The following is a 15,892-nucleotide window of genomic DNA, read 5'->3' on the forward strand; positions in this document are numbered from 1 at the left end:
CATTTGCTCGGGAACGTATAAGCCCTGCAGAAGTGTGCGGCGACGGTCTTGCTACGCATGGTAGCCCCTGTAAGGTTTATGCGGTCCCGTGAATGAAACAGCACGCGTGTTTCTGTGTGGTGAGTGTATAGTGCAGGGAGAGTTCGATGAGCTCTAACGCATTGCGTACGCTGGATGGATTGACGCTTTTTCTCATCGGAAACGCCGGCGAGTTTATCCATGATTAATACAGAGAACCTCGATGCTGAACGCGCAGACGTACAGCATCTAAACGCCATGTGAGACACACACACGCGCGCGCGCACACACAACACAGCACCACCACACACACACCACACAACACACACACACACACACAACACACAAGCACACATTGCACACGCATGCGCGGCGCGCCCACACACATGCAACACACATACACACACACCAGCACCACACACGACACACACACACATGCACACGCATTCCGCGCGGCACGACACACCCCATGCACGCGCATGCGGCGCGCGGCCACACACACATGCACACACACACACACATGCCACGCATGCGCGCGCGCACACACACATGCACACACACACAGCCACACCCACGCGCCGCGCTAGCCGCCCAACGCAGCACGCACAGCCAACACGCACACGCACACGCCCAGCCACACGCCCACGCACACGCACACGCACACGCACACGCCACACGGCACACGCACACGCACGTACATCACACACGCACACGCGCACACACACAACCACCACACAACACACACCACGCCACACGCACACACGCACCACAGCACACACCAACACACACGACACACACACAACACAACCACACACACGCCCACCGGCCATGTCAGCTCAATTGCATGTTAGGTGATAATACATGCGCTCTGATTAACCTAGAATATTCGGTCTAAGTTACAGCTGACGCCAAATATGGCGACTGTCGAACTTACGAATGTCCCCTTGCGGTAAATGCACGACTTTACACAACGTCAATGTCGGATTTTACTCGTAACCTTATTTAGCTACGGTTTTCACGCCGTTCTAGCACTATAATGTGAGAATTAAGCATACAGACGGATACAGTAAGAATAAACTATCACTGACACATGCCCCCCGTCTGTCCCGCTCGATCCTGCACATTCGGCGCCGCACCCAAATTCTGATCTCGCGTGATCATTTTTACACAGCACATCGTATGCCATCGTGCCGATCGATCAGTCCGACATGTATGGTCCCGCGGCCGAGGGGAAGCGGAGAGGAAGGCGGAGAGGGGGAAGGGGAAGAGATGGACAAACCGATTTTAACCGCTGGAAAACGTGCCCCGGAGAACGGCCGCGAACCATACAATGTACTTAGCGCGTTATGTTGTACAGTGTGTTGTATAATTTGTGCACTTGCGGAGACATATTCGTGCCGGTGAGCCGTCCGCGCGAATGATTGCGCTCTTATAAAATATTGATGGAACCCCCTGAAGCCGCCGAGGCCCGCAGCGTGGGGGTGTGTGGTGGCTGATAATTGATGGTGATGAATTGACTGATGATGATGATGATGATGATGGATAATAATGAATGGGGTGGTGGGTGATGTGGTGTCCGTGTGGTGATGAATGATGGGATGGTGAGATGATGATGCATGATGATGGTGGTGGTGGTGGTGTTGTGGGTGGTGTGTGTGTGGGTGGTGGTGTTGTGGTGTGGTGGGGTGGTGGGTGGAGGCGTCGTTGTGTGGTGGTGTGGTGGTGGTGGTGTGGTGGTGGTGGTGTGGTGGTGGTGGCGCGTGTTGTGGGATGGTGGTGGTGTGGTGGTCGGTGTGGTGTGGTTGGTGGTGTGGTGTGGTGGTGGTGCTGGTGGTGAGTGTGGTGTGTGGTGGTGGTGGTGTGGTGGCGGTGTGGTGGTGATGGGTGTGTGGTGTGGTGGTGGTGTGAATGATGGTGGTGGTGGTGGTGGGGTAGGGTGGTGATGGTGGATGTGATGTGTCGCTGGTGATGGGTGATGTGATGGTGATGGGTGATGTGCGGTTGATGGTGATGGTATGTGATGGTGATAGGGCTGATGGTGATGGTGATGGTGTGTGATGTGATGGTGATGGTGATGGTGATGGTGATGGTGATGGTGATGGTGATGGTGATGGTGTGGGTGTGGTGATGGGATGTGATGGTGGTGTGGTGGTGGTGGTGGTGGTGTGGTGAATAGTGTGTGGTGGGTGGTGTAGGAGTGTGAGATGGTGTATGGTGATGGTGTGGTCGGTGGTAGTGGTGGGGGGGCTGGGAGGTGGAGGAGGTGTTAACGCTGCATGTCGTCGCGTCAGCTGGCTGAGACATTGAACAGCGGCGACGTGCCGGCGTTAACTCACCCTCCTGGCAATCTACTACTGGAATGACTGTCAGCAATGCAAAAGTCACGTTTTTTAGTCACCTCCTGCAATTACGACACTGCAATAGCTGTAAACATGCAAGCGTCACGTTAGTCACCTCCTGCAATACGACACTGCAATACTGTCACATGCAAGAGTCACGTAGTCACCTCCTGCAATGCGACACTGCAATACTGTCACATGCAAGAGTCACGTAGCGCATCACGTGAAACGTTTTCCCACGTCACGCATGCGCACTGAAAGGCTGCCTCGCAACGCTGTTATGGTACTGTCACCGCCAGCGTGGGTCGTGGAACGCTCATTATGAATCTAGACAATACATGATTCATACGGAGAAGTATATATATATATATATATATATTATATATTTATTTATTAGAGAGAGAGAGAGGGGGGAGGGAAAGAGAGAAAGAGAGGGGGGGGGAAGAAGCTGTGAAACCATAGCGTATGAGTGATAAGCTCGCGGCATTGCAGGTGCAGCAGCTGTCAAGAGCGATTGCGCGTGGAAGCAAATAATAGGCTGCTTACGGCGCATGTGGCTTTCTCGCGCACAATATGATGGCGAGGAGGAAGAGGTGTTGACGCTGCTGATTGCGAAGAGTCGATATGAGACTGCCGAGTGGCTGTGCAAACGTAAATCGGTCGAGGATTAAGCCTTGCTCAAATAGCAGCGCCATTACTTAATACGATTAAGTTTTTGGGGGTGTCGTCGGTGTGTGTGCATTCTCCTTCTCTTTTCCGCCTCGATTTTTCTTCTTCGTCGTCGTCGTCGTCGTCGTGCCTTCCTCGTCTTCTCTTTCTGTATCGTTTCGTTCTTCCCCTGCTTCTTTTTCTGTGCTGTCGATAATTGTTGTTGTTGTTGATGATTATGTTGTTGTTGTTGTTGTTGTTGTTGTTGTTGTTGCTGCTGCTGCTGCTGTTGCTGCTGTTGTTGTTGTTGTTGTTGTTGTTGTTGCTGCTGCTGCTGCTGCTATTGTTTCTGATGCAATTGCTGTTGTTGTTGTTGTTGTTGTTATTATTATTGTTGTTATTATTGCTTGTTGTTGCTCTTCTTATTTGTTTTCTTCTTTTTCTTCTCTTTCTTTCTTCCTAATCTTTATCTTCGTCTCCTTTTATATTTTCATTTCGTATTCTTTATACTCTTTTTTCTTTTTCGTTTTCTGCTTTCCCCTCCCCGTTCGTCAGTTGTTCGTCCTTCTTCACATTTCTACTATTTGTTTCTCCTTTTCCTTTTCTACCCCTTTCCTTCTCATTTCCTTCTTCGCCCTCCTCTTTCCCTGCCGCTTCTGCTCCTGCGGTTTGCCCACTCTCGCCACTTTCGCAAGCCCTTCCGCGATATCTGACCGCGAGCGCTTTGCGTGATGGCACTGACTGGTTTGACATGGCGTGTGCACTCGCGCTAACACAACACGTCAGCCGCTGTTAGCGCCTTCTACAAAGCGGTGGATGTACAATATGCGACGTACGCGCGCGTTTGTACGTGCCAGCCACAGGCACTTGAAGCGTTTCAACTGTAAACACACGCCGCCGCCATTGCGCGCACACTGACACATAAATATATATAACATAAATATATATAATAAACACACTATATATTTATGTGTCAGTGTGCGCGCAATGACGGCGGCGTGTGTTTACAGTTGAAACGCTTCAAGTGCCTGTGGTGCCAGCCCTCTCGTTTTACACGTAGCGTGTGCACGTACAGTGTGTGGATTCTATTGGTAATCTGGTAATTTATTAACCAACAATCTGACCTCGGAAATCATTGCCACTCAATCAGACGTTTTGATCAATGATGAATCGGTGCGTAATACCTGACGGACGTTACCGAGTTTCTACTTCATCAAATCTTAAAATCGTCGCCGATCAAGTGCAATTGTATCGACGGTTGGGATCACTCGATGTTCGCGTCATGGTTGACGTCATGGTTGCTAAGGGATCTATGGGAATGCGAATAAAGCCATGGATGGCGTCACACAGAAACATAAAGGCATATGTCACGGTCGCATGGCTTTAATGCAGGTCCCGTTCACCACCTCTCACAATATAACCACACACGCTCAACTCATATAACGAATAACACATAAATAACTGATATAAAAGTCATGATCATGTTATGACATCATTTATTTAAAAATTCATAATTGTTGATAATTGAGATGTGAAGTGTCGTCCAATGAGATTTTAGACTTCTGAACTAATCTCTATAATTTTTTTTACAACTATTTATGATCTTACTGGCAACGCGTCCGAGAGTATACCGCGATAAGACCCATTGAATTCCACGGCAATACACGGAAACACTAACAAACGCTACGGTCGGATCCCCTAAATCGGGATAATTTCACGATCGTATTCATTTTACCTCGACATGGGAATGATGCACAATTTCCGTGTGACAATCTGGCGTCAGTGTGTCGTCTTGCCATGCTGTCCTCGTCGGCAACAGATGACAGTAGTGACACTCGCAGTCAGCTTCCGTAGAAATACGCGTCGACCGCACGCGCGCGAAACATTGATTATATTATCCGTCTGTCGACAACGAACAAATGCGGCTTATGCATATACGCGCGGCGGAAGAGCCACTGATCAGTGGTGAAAGCTGCTTCATCCCACACCACCGCCCTCACACATGCACGCTCGCACACGCGCGCGCACACATGCATACACGCACGCACACACGCACACACACGCACACACGCACACACACACACACACACACACACACACACACACACAACACACACACACAGCACACACACACACACAGCGCACGCACGCACACATGCACGCACACACACGCAAACACGCATACACGCACGCACACGACGCACGCACGCACACATGCACGCACACCACGCACCCACGCAGCTAAGCACGCATGCATGCACGAGTAAGCAGAACTATCGCCTCGCAGGCAGTAAGTCGTGTACTTGCGGAGGATCAGCCGCGGTTCTGTCGCCACGAGGCGAGCTAAGACTAGTGATGAAACTTCCATCGGCTACCCCTCATCCTCGTCCCTGTTTTGGTGCGACGTCGGCGTCGCGTCTGACATCGACGACGACGATGACGACACGCTACCGCCGCCAAAAACGACAACGAAGACGACGATAACGACCACGCTGCTGCCGCGACGAAACGACGACGACGATACCGACGACAATAACGACGACGACGGTGATGATGATGTCGACGACTGACGGCGACCACAATGATGCGACAGTAATGACAATGACGATGATGCCAGCGACGATTCACAAGCAAGCAACATCAGCAACATCAGCAACAACTACGACCCCGACAACAACAACCCGACAAGCGGCCGACGACGACGACGACGACGATGACGACAATGACAGATGCAACAACACAGCGACAACACACAATCGTTGGCCAATTCCTGTCGTCAGAGCGCGCACAGTCCTTGCTATGCAATCGAATACATAGTGGCGGAGTAACAGCATCTGTATGTGTGTGTGTGTGTGTGTGTTGTGTTGTGTGTTGGTGTGGTGTGTGTGTGTGGTTCGTGTGTGGTGTGTGTGTGTGTGCGTGTGTGTGTACGTGTGTACGTGCGTGCGTGTGTGCGTGTGTGTGTGTAGGTGTGCGTGCGAGCGTACATGTTTGTGCGGTTTGAGCATGTGTGTGTGTGTGTGTGTTTCAAAGGGTACGACTATCAACAAAGACACGTATATAGATAAAAGAATAACAAAGAGTGCGCATCAAAAAGAAAAAAACACGAGGCCGTAAGAATAACCAATTTGCATGTAGTTAGCAGAACAACAAAGAGCGTGGATGGTAGAATAACAGGTGGGCGGAGTTAGTGGAATTGTAACGACGTGAAGCTATTAGAATGAGAAATGTCTGACGCTAGTAGAATAACAGTACACATGCGCATCACCGCGGAGGGAAGGTAGTGTGGGCCGGACATTGTGTAAATCCGGCGTAATTACGATTGTGCTTCGCCGACCGTATATCAGACGCTCCCTATAACTAACACTGGCTCCGTCACTAAGTCCGTGGCTTCTAGTTACTCTGGGGTCGGCGGCGCAGCGTGTGGGGAAGCTGATATTAGCCGGGGTTGACACGTGGCGCGGACATATATCTCCGTAATTATGCCCGCCTGATGGATGCGGTGTCGGAGAGTGTCATTATAGACCGTGTGAAATCGTGTACGGTCTTCGGATATCACGTGGGCCACGACAGCGCGCATGCGCCGTGCGGCATCTTACATGCAACGGTAGTCGTGCATACTTATAATCGTGATGTACGTTAGAATAAAGTCGGGGTTTTAGTAATAAGCGGTAACAGCATCTTTAATTAGCACGTTTTAATGTGCACTGTTAATTATGACATTGTTACCAAGTGAAGACGATTGGTAAGCGGAATTCACTTCATAAATTTCGCGTTTCTTTCTGCGCTCACCTGTCCGTTTATCGGTTGCCGTGGCAACGGAGCAAGGCGCAGCAATCAGGTGAAGCACAATGAGAACCGCCATTGCCAAATCTTTTCTTTCTTTATTTCAGACTCCTTCCCGTTAAGGAGAATTTCCTCAGCAGACAGGTTTTCAAGGTAAGCGTCGATCGCACGTCTAGACACTAATGGATTGACGCAGCGCTCTACATTACACTACAACACAGTCGCGCGTCAACGTATCAAGCTAACGGCGGCAAAACTTGCATAAAATAATAAATTTATTTGCTGATTTATTTATACGCGTAAATTACCCATGTAAATTGTGAAAGACGGAATATGAACGTGAAAACACGAACGTTTCTGTCACATTAGAAATGATTGGGCGTCTCACGTCACGCTTGTTTACATAATGACCAAAACCTGTCATTATTTCTACCGCGGAAGTGAAAATTCGCGTAAATTTCGAATTTCGCCTAAAGTCGTCGAATTTCCGAAATCGATCGCATTTTACGAGGAACAACAAAAACCTCGTTACGGGTTAACACGGTCTTGACAACCCATAACGAGTAACCCATCGAAGTTACACCCTAAATGGACGCAAAATCACCTGTTTTCAAACCCCAATCGAGTTATCGTGTAGATAGCTCCCGACTCGAACAAAAAAACTCGTTAAAAAACGGTGAAAACTGCGTGGTTGTCAGACCGAGGTATCAGCGAGGGTGACAAGAGATCTAGTGCTCGCGTACGCGCCATCGCTGTAGCACGACGAATGAAAGCTGCCGCGCATTTAATCTCCGCACGTTCACGCCCCATCTCTCCGCTGCTGTTATTTTAGGGCCCGACCAACCTGAGCAAGGACGACATCCAGAGGGTGTTCAGCATGTACGACAGGGTGAGTACATAATTATCATGGCATAACTATCAGTGATTAATGTCTTATAATATCAGGAGTCGGCGCGAACAGCATTGGCTAATGCTGTATGTGATGGCTGGGGCAAACGGAACCGGGCGACATGTTTATATGTGTTTATTTATTTGTTTATTTATTTAATGAACGTACAGTGATACGAATAAGAACACGAACTTGCAAGTCCCTAACTTTCGGTATAATTACTATGACTGTACAGGAATTACGTTGCAGTTCAGTACGTTGCAGTAGAAAAAAAACGATTGTACTAGGCGGCTTTAATTAACAGATCTAGATGCAAGACGATTTTTGAGACCACGTCCCTTGTCCCAAAAGATCAAGATGTCGTCTATTTGCCGGGATTACGCATGGACGTTGCTGGCCGGGAATAATTTTCTAGTCGTCGATAAGATCCTGACAGATCGAAGCCGCTAGATGCGCAAGATTTTTGCGTGAGCGAGAGAGAACAAAAATTCTCCCGTGTGATGCGTAACGGCTCATCGAAATCCTCTCTCTGGAGAGACATTTGGACGTGTAAGAGCGGTCGCGCTTTTTTATAGTTAATATAAATAAACGGAGAATGAATCATGAACACTAGGAACACCATTACGCATTTTTTAAATTTTTTAATTCGCGAATGCAAGTTTATTCACATGAAAAGCACGCCGCAGAGTTACATACGCGCAGCAGTTAAGCATACTTCAAGTTATTTTCTGATAGTACTGCTCCTGCTTGGTTCGTACAATGAATACATCGAGAAAGAAAACACATTTGAGCGACGCATTTCAGGTTTTACCCGATTGGTGGCCATTTCAAAATGATCGGGAAGCCAAGACAAAATAGGAGTCTTTGAAAATCTTACTAATAGTTTCAATTCTTCACAAAACGTTACAGTATTTCGGGCAGAGATTGAAAACAAACTAGGACTAACCGTGCAATTACTTATCTGCTCTGTTAGTAGCCCTCTGGTTCACAAAGAAAGCAAATCATCAGCGGTTACGAATAACGAGCCAATCTCTCTCCCCGCGGGGCCGTCTAAGATTGACAAAGGGAGAGCTGGGCAATTTTTACGCGGTCTGTTCATACCCATGCGCCGCCCTGTCAGCTATGCAGGTAACGCGTGATACGCCCATAGATTGATTTATCACACGAGAGCAGGTGTCTGCGACAACAATGGCCGACGTCGTGCGCATGCGCATAGCTCGATCGGAAATAGACTGGTACCCGGTCCCACCTATCGGCTTAGGAACCGGTAAGCGATAAATAAAGCATGGCAACGATTGGTCAACAGACTCGATAGGAAATCAGCCGATACGACCAATCAGTGGTCCGTTTGCACGGCTAATCCGGCATGGCAAGCAAAATGGAGGATGTGTTCAAGTTCGATTTGATATTTTCGTGCGAAAGTAAGGCAGTGATATCACTTACAGATATGACTATCTTCCCGAATTTTCCATGGTGTACTATCCGCCATTAACCATATTTGATCATTGATGGTAAAAGACAGCAGTTTTTACTTGCTAGCCGCCGCCATCTTTTAAACTCATATCCGTATTCCAAATCGAGGCGCTAACGCGTAATCCGGTTGCGCGCGCATTCTCTACTGGACAGAATTCTGTCCACTAGATTATGCCTTACCGGTCCCCATCGAGTAATCGAGGTGGGAGCGAGTACCAGTCTAGATCGGAAATCTCACATCCTGACACTGGGGGTGGGGGGCACGTATCTCCTTTTACGCGCACAGGCACACGCAGCCTCTCGCCCCACGACGAATAAAGCGTTGGCGATTCAGCCTGCGATATCGCGAGATCTCGCTCGTACCGACAGTTCATTTCGCACAAATATCGTCGGCAGGTGAGAGAGTGAATCGAGTGAATCGGCGCTTGCTCGTGTTGTGTGGATGGTGGTTGGCTCAGCGAGAGCTAAGGCAAGATGCGATGATAGATAAACGCGAGCCATTCTCGCGCTTGATGGCAAAACTCGATGAAACAAAGCGCATGGTCGTGCAGGCTGGTTAGCGTAGATTAATCCGCGCCACTTTCCGGTTGTTTAGCAAAAAGAAAGTATTCGTGTCAGCGCTTATTTAGACCCTCGTTTGCTGTCATTGCGAGTGAAACTATACCCCGCACGATCGCTTTCAAAGTGTAATCACTTTCCATCATATATATATATATATATATATATATATATATACATGTATTATCCGTTAACGTATAAACGCCAGAAACAAATATCAGTTGTTTAAGTTTATTGGAATAAAACACAGTCGGCATTCAGGAAACCAGTGTCTTTCTGAAAGAGATAGACGCGCACTATAGAAAGTATTCCCTAAATGGCAGGGCATGAGAAGAGAGCGGACCGCTGTAGTTTTCTTTCGCGAACCGAGCTTAAAACGCCCCCTACTGAATGCTAAATTAAAGTTTCCTCTCCTAATAAGACACGAGGGATTCGACTTCATACTCGATCTTCGTGCGCGTCATTCTTTTTTTAATGAGAGCTCCACCCTCCATGTTTAATCCCAACCGCAGTTTTGCATCGCAATTGTTCGTAGAGCAGTCGCGCGCACAATGAATTTTCTCTAACTCAGCTTATACAAGCTGCAGACATGGCCGCCATTTGTCGGCGCTCGTCCATCGATCGAGTCGTTGGTGCGCATGCGCGAGCGTGTGCTCTATCGCCGAGCTTCGGGGCACAGAAAATAAACCGACATCGTAGCGAAAAATTTGATGTCTAAGCCAAGCCGCCGATAAATAAACAAGCATCTTGGCTGGCCTTCGACCCGTGCATGCGTCACCACACGGCGACGATGCCACATGAATCTGATAGCGTTCGGTGGCGTTCCCACGCTTAAGCACGCACACCTCCGGGCTGTTAGTGTTCGTCTGTTACTCCAGTGACCTTCTCATTGATTTGAGCTGATTACTTGATTATTGATATCTAATTATATGATTATTTGTTTTATTTGACGCCTGTCGCCCTCTCACCATCCCTCTCTTTCACTTTCCTGCTAAATTTTCCTATCCGCGAAATTGTGTGTCGTATAAGATTAGCTACCCCACTGATACAATATACACTATAAATACATAAATATAGATGCAGAAATATAGATACTATTAGGAGTCAATAATATCAAGCTGATTAACATTTTGATATTATTCCTTATATAAAAGAGTAGATGCAGAAATGCGTAGGACTGAAAAAAACCACGCGCCGTGGATAGCGTGGCAGTGTTCTATCCACGGTACATGATGCGGGTGTGACGTGTGCGTGACTCCCAACGGGTTTCTACTACTACTACTACTACTACTACTACTACTACTACTGCTGCTACTACTACTACGTCGATCAAGGTGGGCATGATGCTTCCTTGAGTCGGGAAATACATATTACCTATTAATGGGGTTTCCCGATGCAGGATAACAACGGCGTCATTGAAGAGGAGGAGATACACGGCTTCCTGAAGGATTTGCTCGAAATGGCGAAGGAAGATTACGACACCGGCGACTTGGCGCAGTTCAAAGATGTGATCATGCAGGCCGACATCAACCACGACGGCAAGATCAGCAGGTACACAGACAGCTATTACCTATATACATTTACACAGGTGCACAGCAATTACCTCTACGTTATACAGGAACACAGCTATTATCTATAGACATTACACAGGTATACAGCAATTACCTCTACGTTATACAGGAACACAGCTATTATCTATACGTTACACAGGTACACAGCAATTACCTCTACGTTATACAGGAACACAGCTATTATCTATACGTTACACAAGTATGCACGCCTTCTTTACAGACAGGTGCCCGGGGAGTCGTATTACCTACAATTATGCAAGCTATTACCTATACCTCCAAGGTCGCAAGCGGCTATACGTTGATATTATACGGTTGACACGCGCTAATCTTTATTATACAGGTATGTACCCTCGGTTTACTTACATATACAGGAACGCACCGGCTAATCGTATACATTATACATGGTATGCACCGGCTATCTATTACTCACGAGGTACGCCGAGCTTAATCCTATTTTATACAGGTCGACAGGCGAATACCCTATTATTTATACAGGTCGCACCGGCTAATTTTTAATTACAGGTCGCAGGGCTATACTTCATTAGACAGGTACGACACCGCTTTACTTAATTATTAGGTACGAAGCTATACCTTACCTCAAACAGGTCCAACGGTATACAATATATTTTCAGGTACGAACCGCTCTTACTATTACTTATACAGGAGGCACAGGATAATCTACCTCCAGCAGGTACGCACCGGCTATACTTTATTTCAGGTCGCACCGCTATACTATTTTATACAGGTAGACAGGCTAAACGTATACTCACAGGTAGAGTCGCTAATAATAGTATATTATACAGGTCGCCGGATAATACTATACATCTATAAGGTACGCAACGTCTAATCCGATATTTTACAGGTCGGCACGACGGCTATACCTATTAATTGTATAAGTGCACGGCTATACTATTTATAAGTCGCCAACGTAATACCTTCATTTTCAGGTATGCACCGCTATACCTATTACATGTTACAGTCGCCCAGTAAATACTATACTCACCACAGGTACGCCACGGGCTCGATCTGATCATTATCAGGTACGCACTACGGTAATCCTATACTACCAGGTCGCAACGGTATCCTTTACTTTAAGGTACGCACGGCTATACCTTATATACAGGTACGACACGGCTATCCTTACATTTCAGGGTATCGCAGCCGGTATACCGTATACCTCAACAGTGTACGCAAGGCATATACTATACTTTTACAGTGTACGCACCCGCTATACCTTACATTTTAAGGTACGCACACGGCTTAATACGTATTACATTTCAGGTCGCCGGTAATACTCTTCATTATACAGGTAGACACGGCTATACCTTAATTTACAGGTACGCACACGGCTAATACCTTTATTTCCAGAGTTAAGCACGGTAATCTATACCATTTATTACAGGTACGAACGGCTAATCCTATATTATAAGGTAGCAAGGCTATACTTACATTATACGGTACGCACCCGGTTCCTATCCTCCACAGGTACGCCGCGGCTAATACCGTACATTATCAGGTAGCCACGGGCTTACTTATCATGTATGACAGTTGCACCACGGTGATACCATACACTCTACATTAACACGCACAGCTGTTACCTATCGTTACACACGTCGTTACACTTTACTTACTGCGTGTTGCGCCCTATTGGTATATCTTCCCGGTGTTAGTATATTATGTCAGTCGTGAGCGCGGTTGTTGCGATGCACAACCGCTTAAAAGAACCTTACACCACAACACCACACAGCACCCACCATCAACCATTCCACACACTAACCCACAACAACATACGCGACACCGCACACGCACACATAACACGCATATAAATAGTTATGATATATTATCAGGAGTGATATAATGGTTATGATTTTATGTTTGCTATTTACAGTCAAGATGCTGATGCGCTAGTATAGGGACGTTGGGGCTGCAAGTTGCGAGGTGGTTGTTATTATATATATAGTGTTTTCCCCGTTGGGTCAGGTCGCGCCGGATTATGCTGCCCTCTGCTCATTATTATTGAACGAGTCGGGTGCTATACGCGCTCGGCCATATTTAATTGTGAGCGTGTATAACTGCGAAAAGATGTTGAGGCAGTATGTTGGTTGATAAACGTGTGACAATCGCCGCGCACTTCTTCCTCTCTCCTTGTGTTCTCCTCTGTCTCGAGGTCAGAGTTGCGATTGGTTCTAATGCCTGGCGAGGCCGTGGGGAAGAGCTGCAGCGGGCAAGCACGCCAAAGCCAGCAGCCAGCGGCTAGCTTTTGAGGACTCCCGTAGCAGGACGACTCCCGCCTTCGGCACGACTCTCTACACGAGCAGACGAATCGGGGTTTACTTTTGCAAGCTTAAGGCGTGCGGCTGCTTGCCGGAGGACGTCGTGCGCGGACAAGAGACGGACGCCGTAAGCGCACAACGAGGCTTCTTCGCCTCGGTTTCGAAATTGGAGAATCGGCGTTTGGAGGTTTGTGCGGAGAGGCGATTGTGTATATTCGCGCGGGCCTGGATATTCGCTTGGTTCTCGGAGGCGCGCGTGCCTTTCTGTTAATTCGATTTAGTTTTCGCACCGTGCTGTCGCTAGTATTTAGCAGACGATAGAGGGCTCGCGGAGTTGTCGCGTTACTCAGCTGCGCAACGCTGAGGGAGGCCGGACAGCGGTGCTTGCCCGCGCGGTCCATTTGCTCTTGCTACGGTATTTTTTTTCGTGCGTGTGTTCGGCACGCGACCATGATATCCGTAAACTTATCATTTTTCAGGGCCTCTAGTAGGCGGTTGCGTAATCTATTGAGCTTCGTTATGGTATGTGAGAAAGAAGTGTTCGGTTCTCTAACAAATGTACAAAAGTTCACGAAACTTGACGTGTTTTATTTTATATATATATATAGGAGCGTAGTGAAGGTACGTATGTATAACTTACTCCATACCGCGCGTTGTTATCATTGCACAGATTTGCAGATGTATATATTAGTTTTATGTCGCATGCTCCTTTATATCTGTTGCGATTCGTATGGTTCCTCAAACGAAATTGGGGTATGGCTGGAGATTGTGTGGGGTTGACAGTTCGCCCCCAATGATCGATCATATATATGTCAAGAACGAACGTGAGTCGTTTTCTCGATCAAGTTATCCGTATATTGCTGACGTATGAGAAATGAGAGAAAAAAAGCGACGAGAGGCGAGAGAGCGGATGAGAGAGGAGAGGTTAGGGTGTCGTTGTGTGATAAAGAAGAGAGCCCGCGATCTTAAGAAAAAGGAGACAGCAGACAGATGATGAGGAAGGAGAGTTGAGACCGGAGAGAGAGAGAGAGAGAGAGAGGGGGCGAAAGAGAGAGAGGGGGAGGTAGAAGGGGGAAGGAGCGAGGGGGAGGTATTCCACACAAAATTCCCTTCGAGAGATGAAGAAATGACGATTGCTTTTTTGTTTATCGTGTGATCAGGATTTTTCTCTTACGCCGACTAACTCACATCACCGTCGCCCTCGCCTCGTCCGTGTGTCCTGGGCCACATGTCACCTCTCTGCTTTCTCGCTAATGGCTTCATCTACGGCCGAAGAATGTTGCGAAGAACGGACGAGATTGCGATGCGTCGCGTTTACTCGTTCCGCACGCGCGGCTAACGCGACGGATTTTCTGCGTGCCCATTGATGTCTTGTCTCGATTTCTAAGCAGGCTTCTTTACACATTGCTGTCAGATAATCAGTAAGTTGGCTGTTAGACTCCCAGCGGGCGTCTAGTGTCTGATCGACCGCGCGGCTGAATCTATCATGAAGGAAATAAACACAGACAGACGGACAGACGTGCGCGCTCACACACAGACAGATAATCAGATAGAGAGATAGACACACACACGCGCGCGCGCACGCACATACCCACACACACTCAGGTGCACGCACACGCACGCGCACGTACGTGTTTATATATACACGCACATATGCTGGCACACGCTCGCACGCCCGCACTCATGCACAGCACGCACGCACGCACGCACGCACGCACGCACGCACGCACGCACACCACGCATGTAAGGACACACGTAGGCACGAACGCAGGCACGCACGCGCGTACACCACGCACGCACGCACGCAGGCACGCGGACACACCACGCACGCACGCAGGCAGGCACGCAAGCACGTAGGCAGGCAGGTACGCACGCATGCACGTACGTACGCACGCACGCTTGCACGCACGCACGCACTCGTAAATGAACAATGGCTGTAACAGGTATTCAACGTTTAACGGTGAGATATTTACGTGCATGTGCTTTTACAGGGTCGTATTATCCTATTACGCGCCAGTTTCTACGTCGCGCCGATTTTATCTCCCTAGTATAATCAGGAAACACGCTCCGTCCTTCCCAGCCGGCAGCCGCAGCCCTTCCCTGCAGTTTTTGAGAAAGAATCGCCGAGGCTGTTTAAGCGATGTTAATGCAAACACGATTGTTCTCTGCGAGGGAAAATATTGGCAACACGAATTTTGTCTGCGCAATTTTCTACCGAACTCTTAAGGGCTGCTCAGCAAATCAAGCGGAATTAGGGAGCTGTCTGCAAAAAACAGCAGCAGCAGCAGCATCAGAAACAGCCACAGTAGCAGCAGTAGCAGCAGCAGCAGCAGTAGC

At 48.1% G+C, this 15,892-nt stretch overlaps 1 protein-coding gene across 1 annotated transcript in view; it reads left to right on the forward strand.

Moving 5' to 3' along the window:
- Positions 1-15,892, forward strand: part of LOC106821629 (calbindin-32-like) — a 39,282-nt gene that overhangs the window by 20,890 nt on the left and 2,500 nt on the right. Inside the window, exons 6-8 of the mRNA XM_014826520.1 lie at positions 6,899-6,944; positions 7,624-7,680; positions 11,111-11,262. Of these exons, the coding sequence (XP_014682006.1) occupies positions 6,899-6,944; positions 7,624-7,680; positions 11,111-11,262 (255 nt within the window). The remainder of the gene's footprint in view (positions 1-6,898; positions 6,945-7,623; positions 7,681-11,110; positions 11,263-15,892) is intronic.

Source organism: Priapulus caudatus, unplaced genomic scaffold (genome assembly GCF_000485595.1).
Source record: "Priapulus caudatus unplaced genomic scaffold, Priapulus_caudatus-5.0.1 Scaffold80, whole genome shotgun sequence".
Lineage (NCBI taxonomy): Eukaryota > Metazoa > Priapulida > Priapulimorpha > Priapulimorphida > Priapulidae > Priapulus > Priapulus caudatus.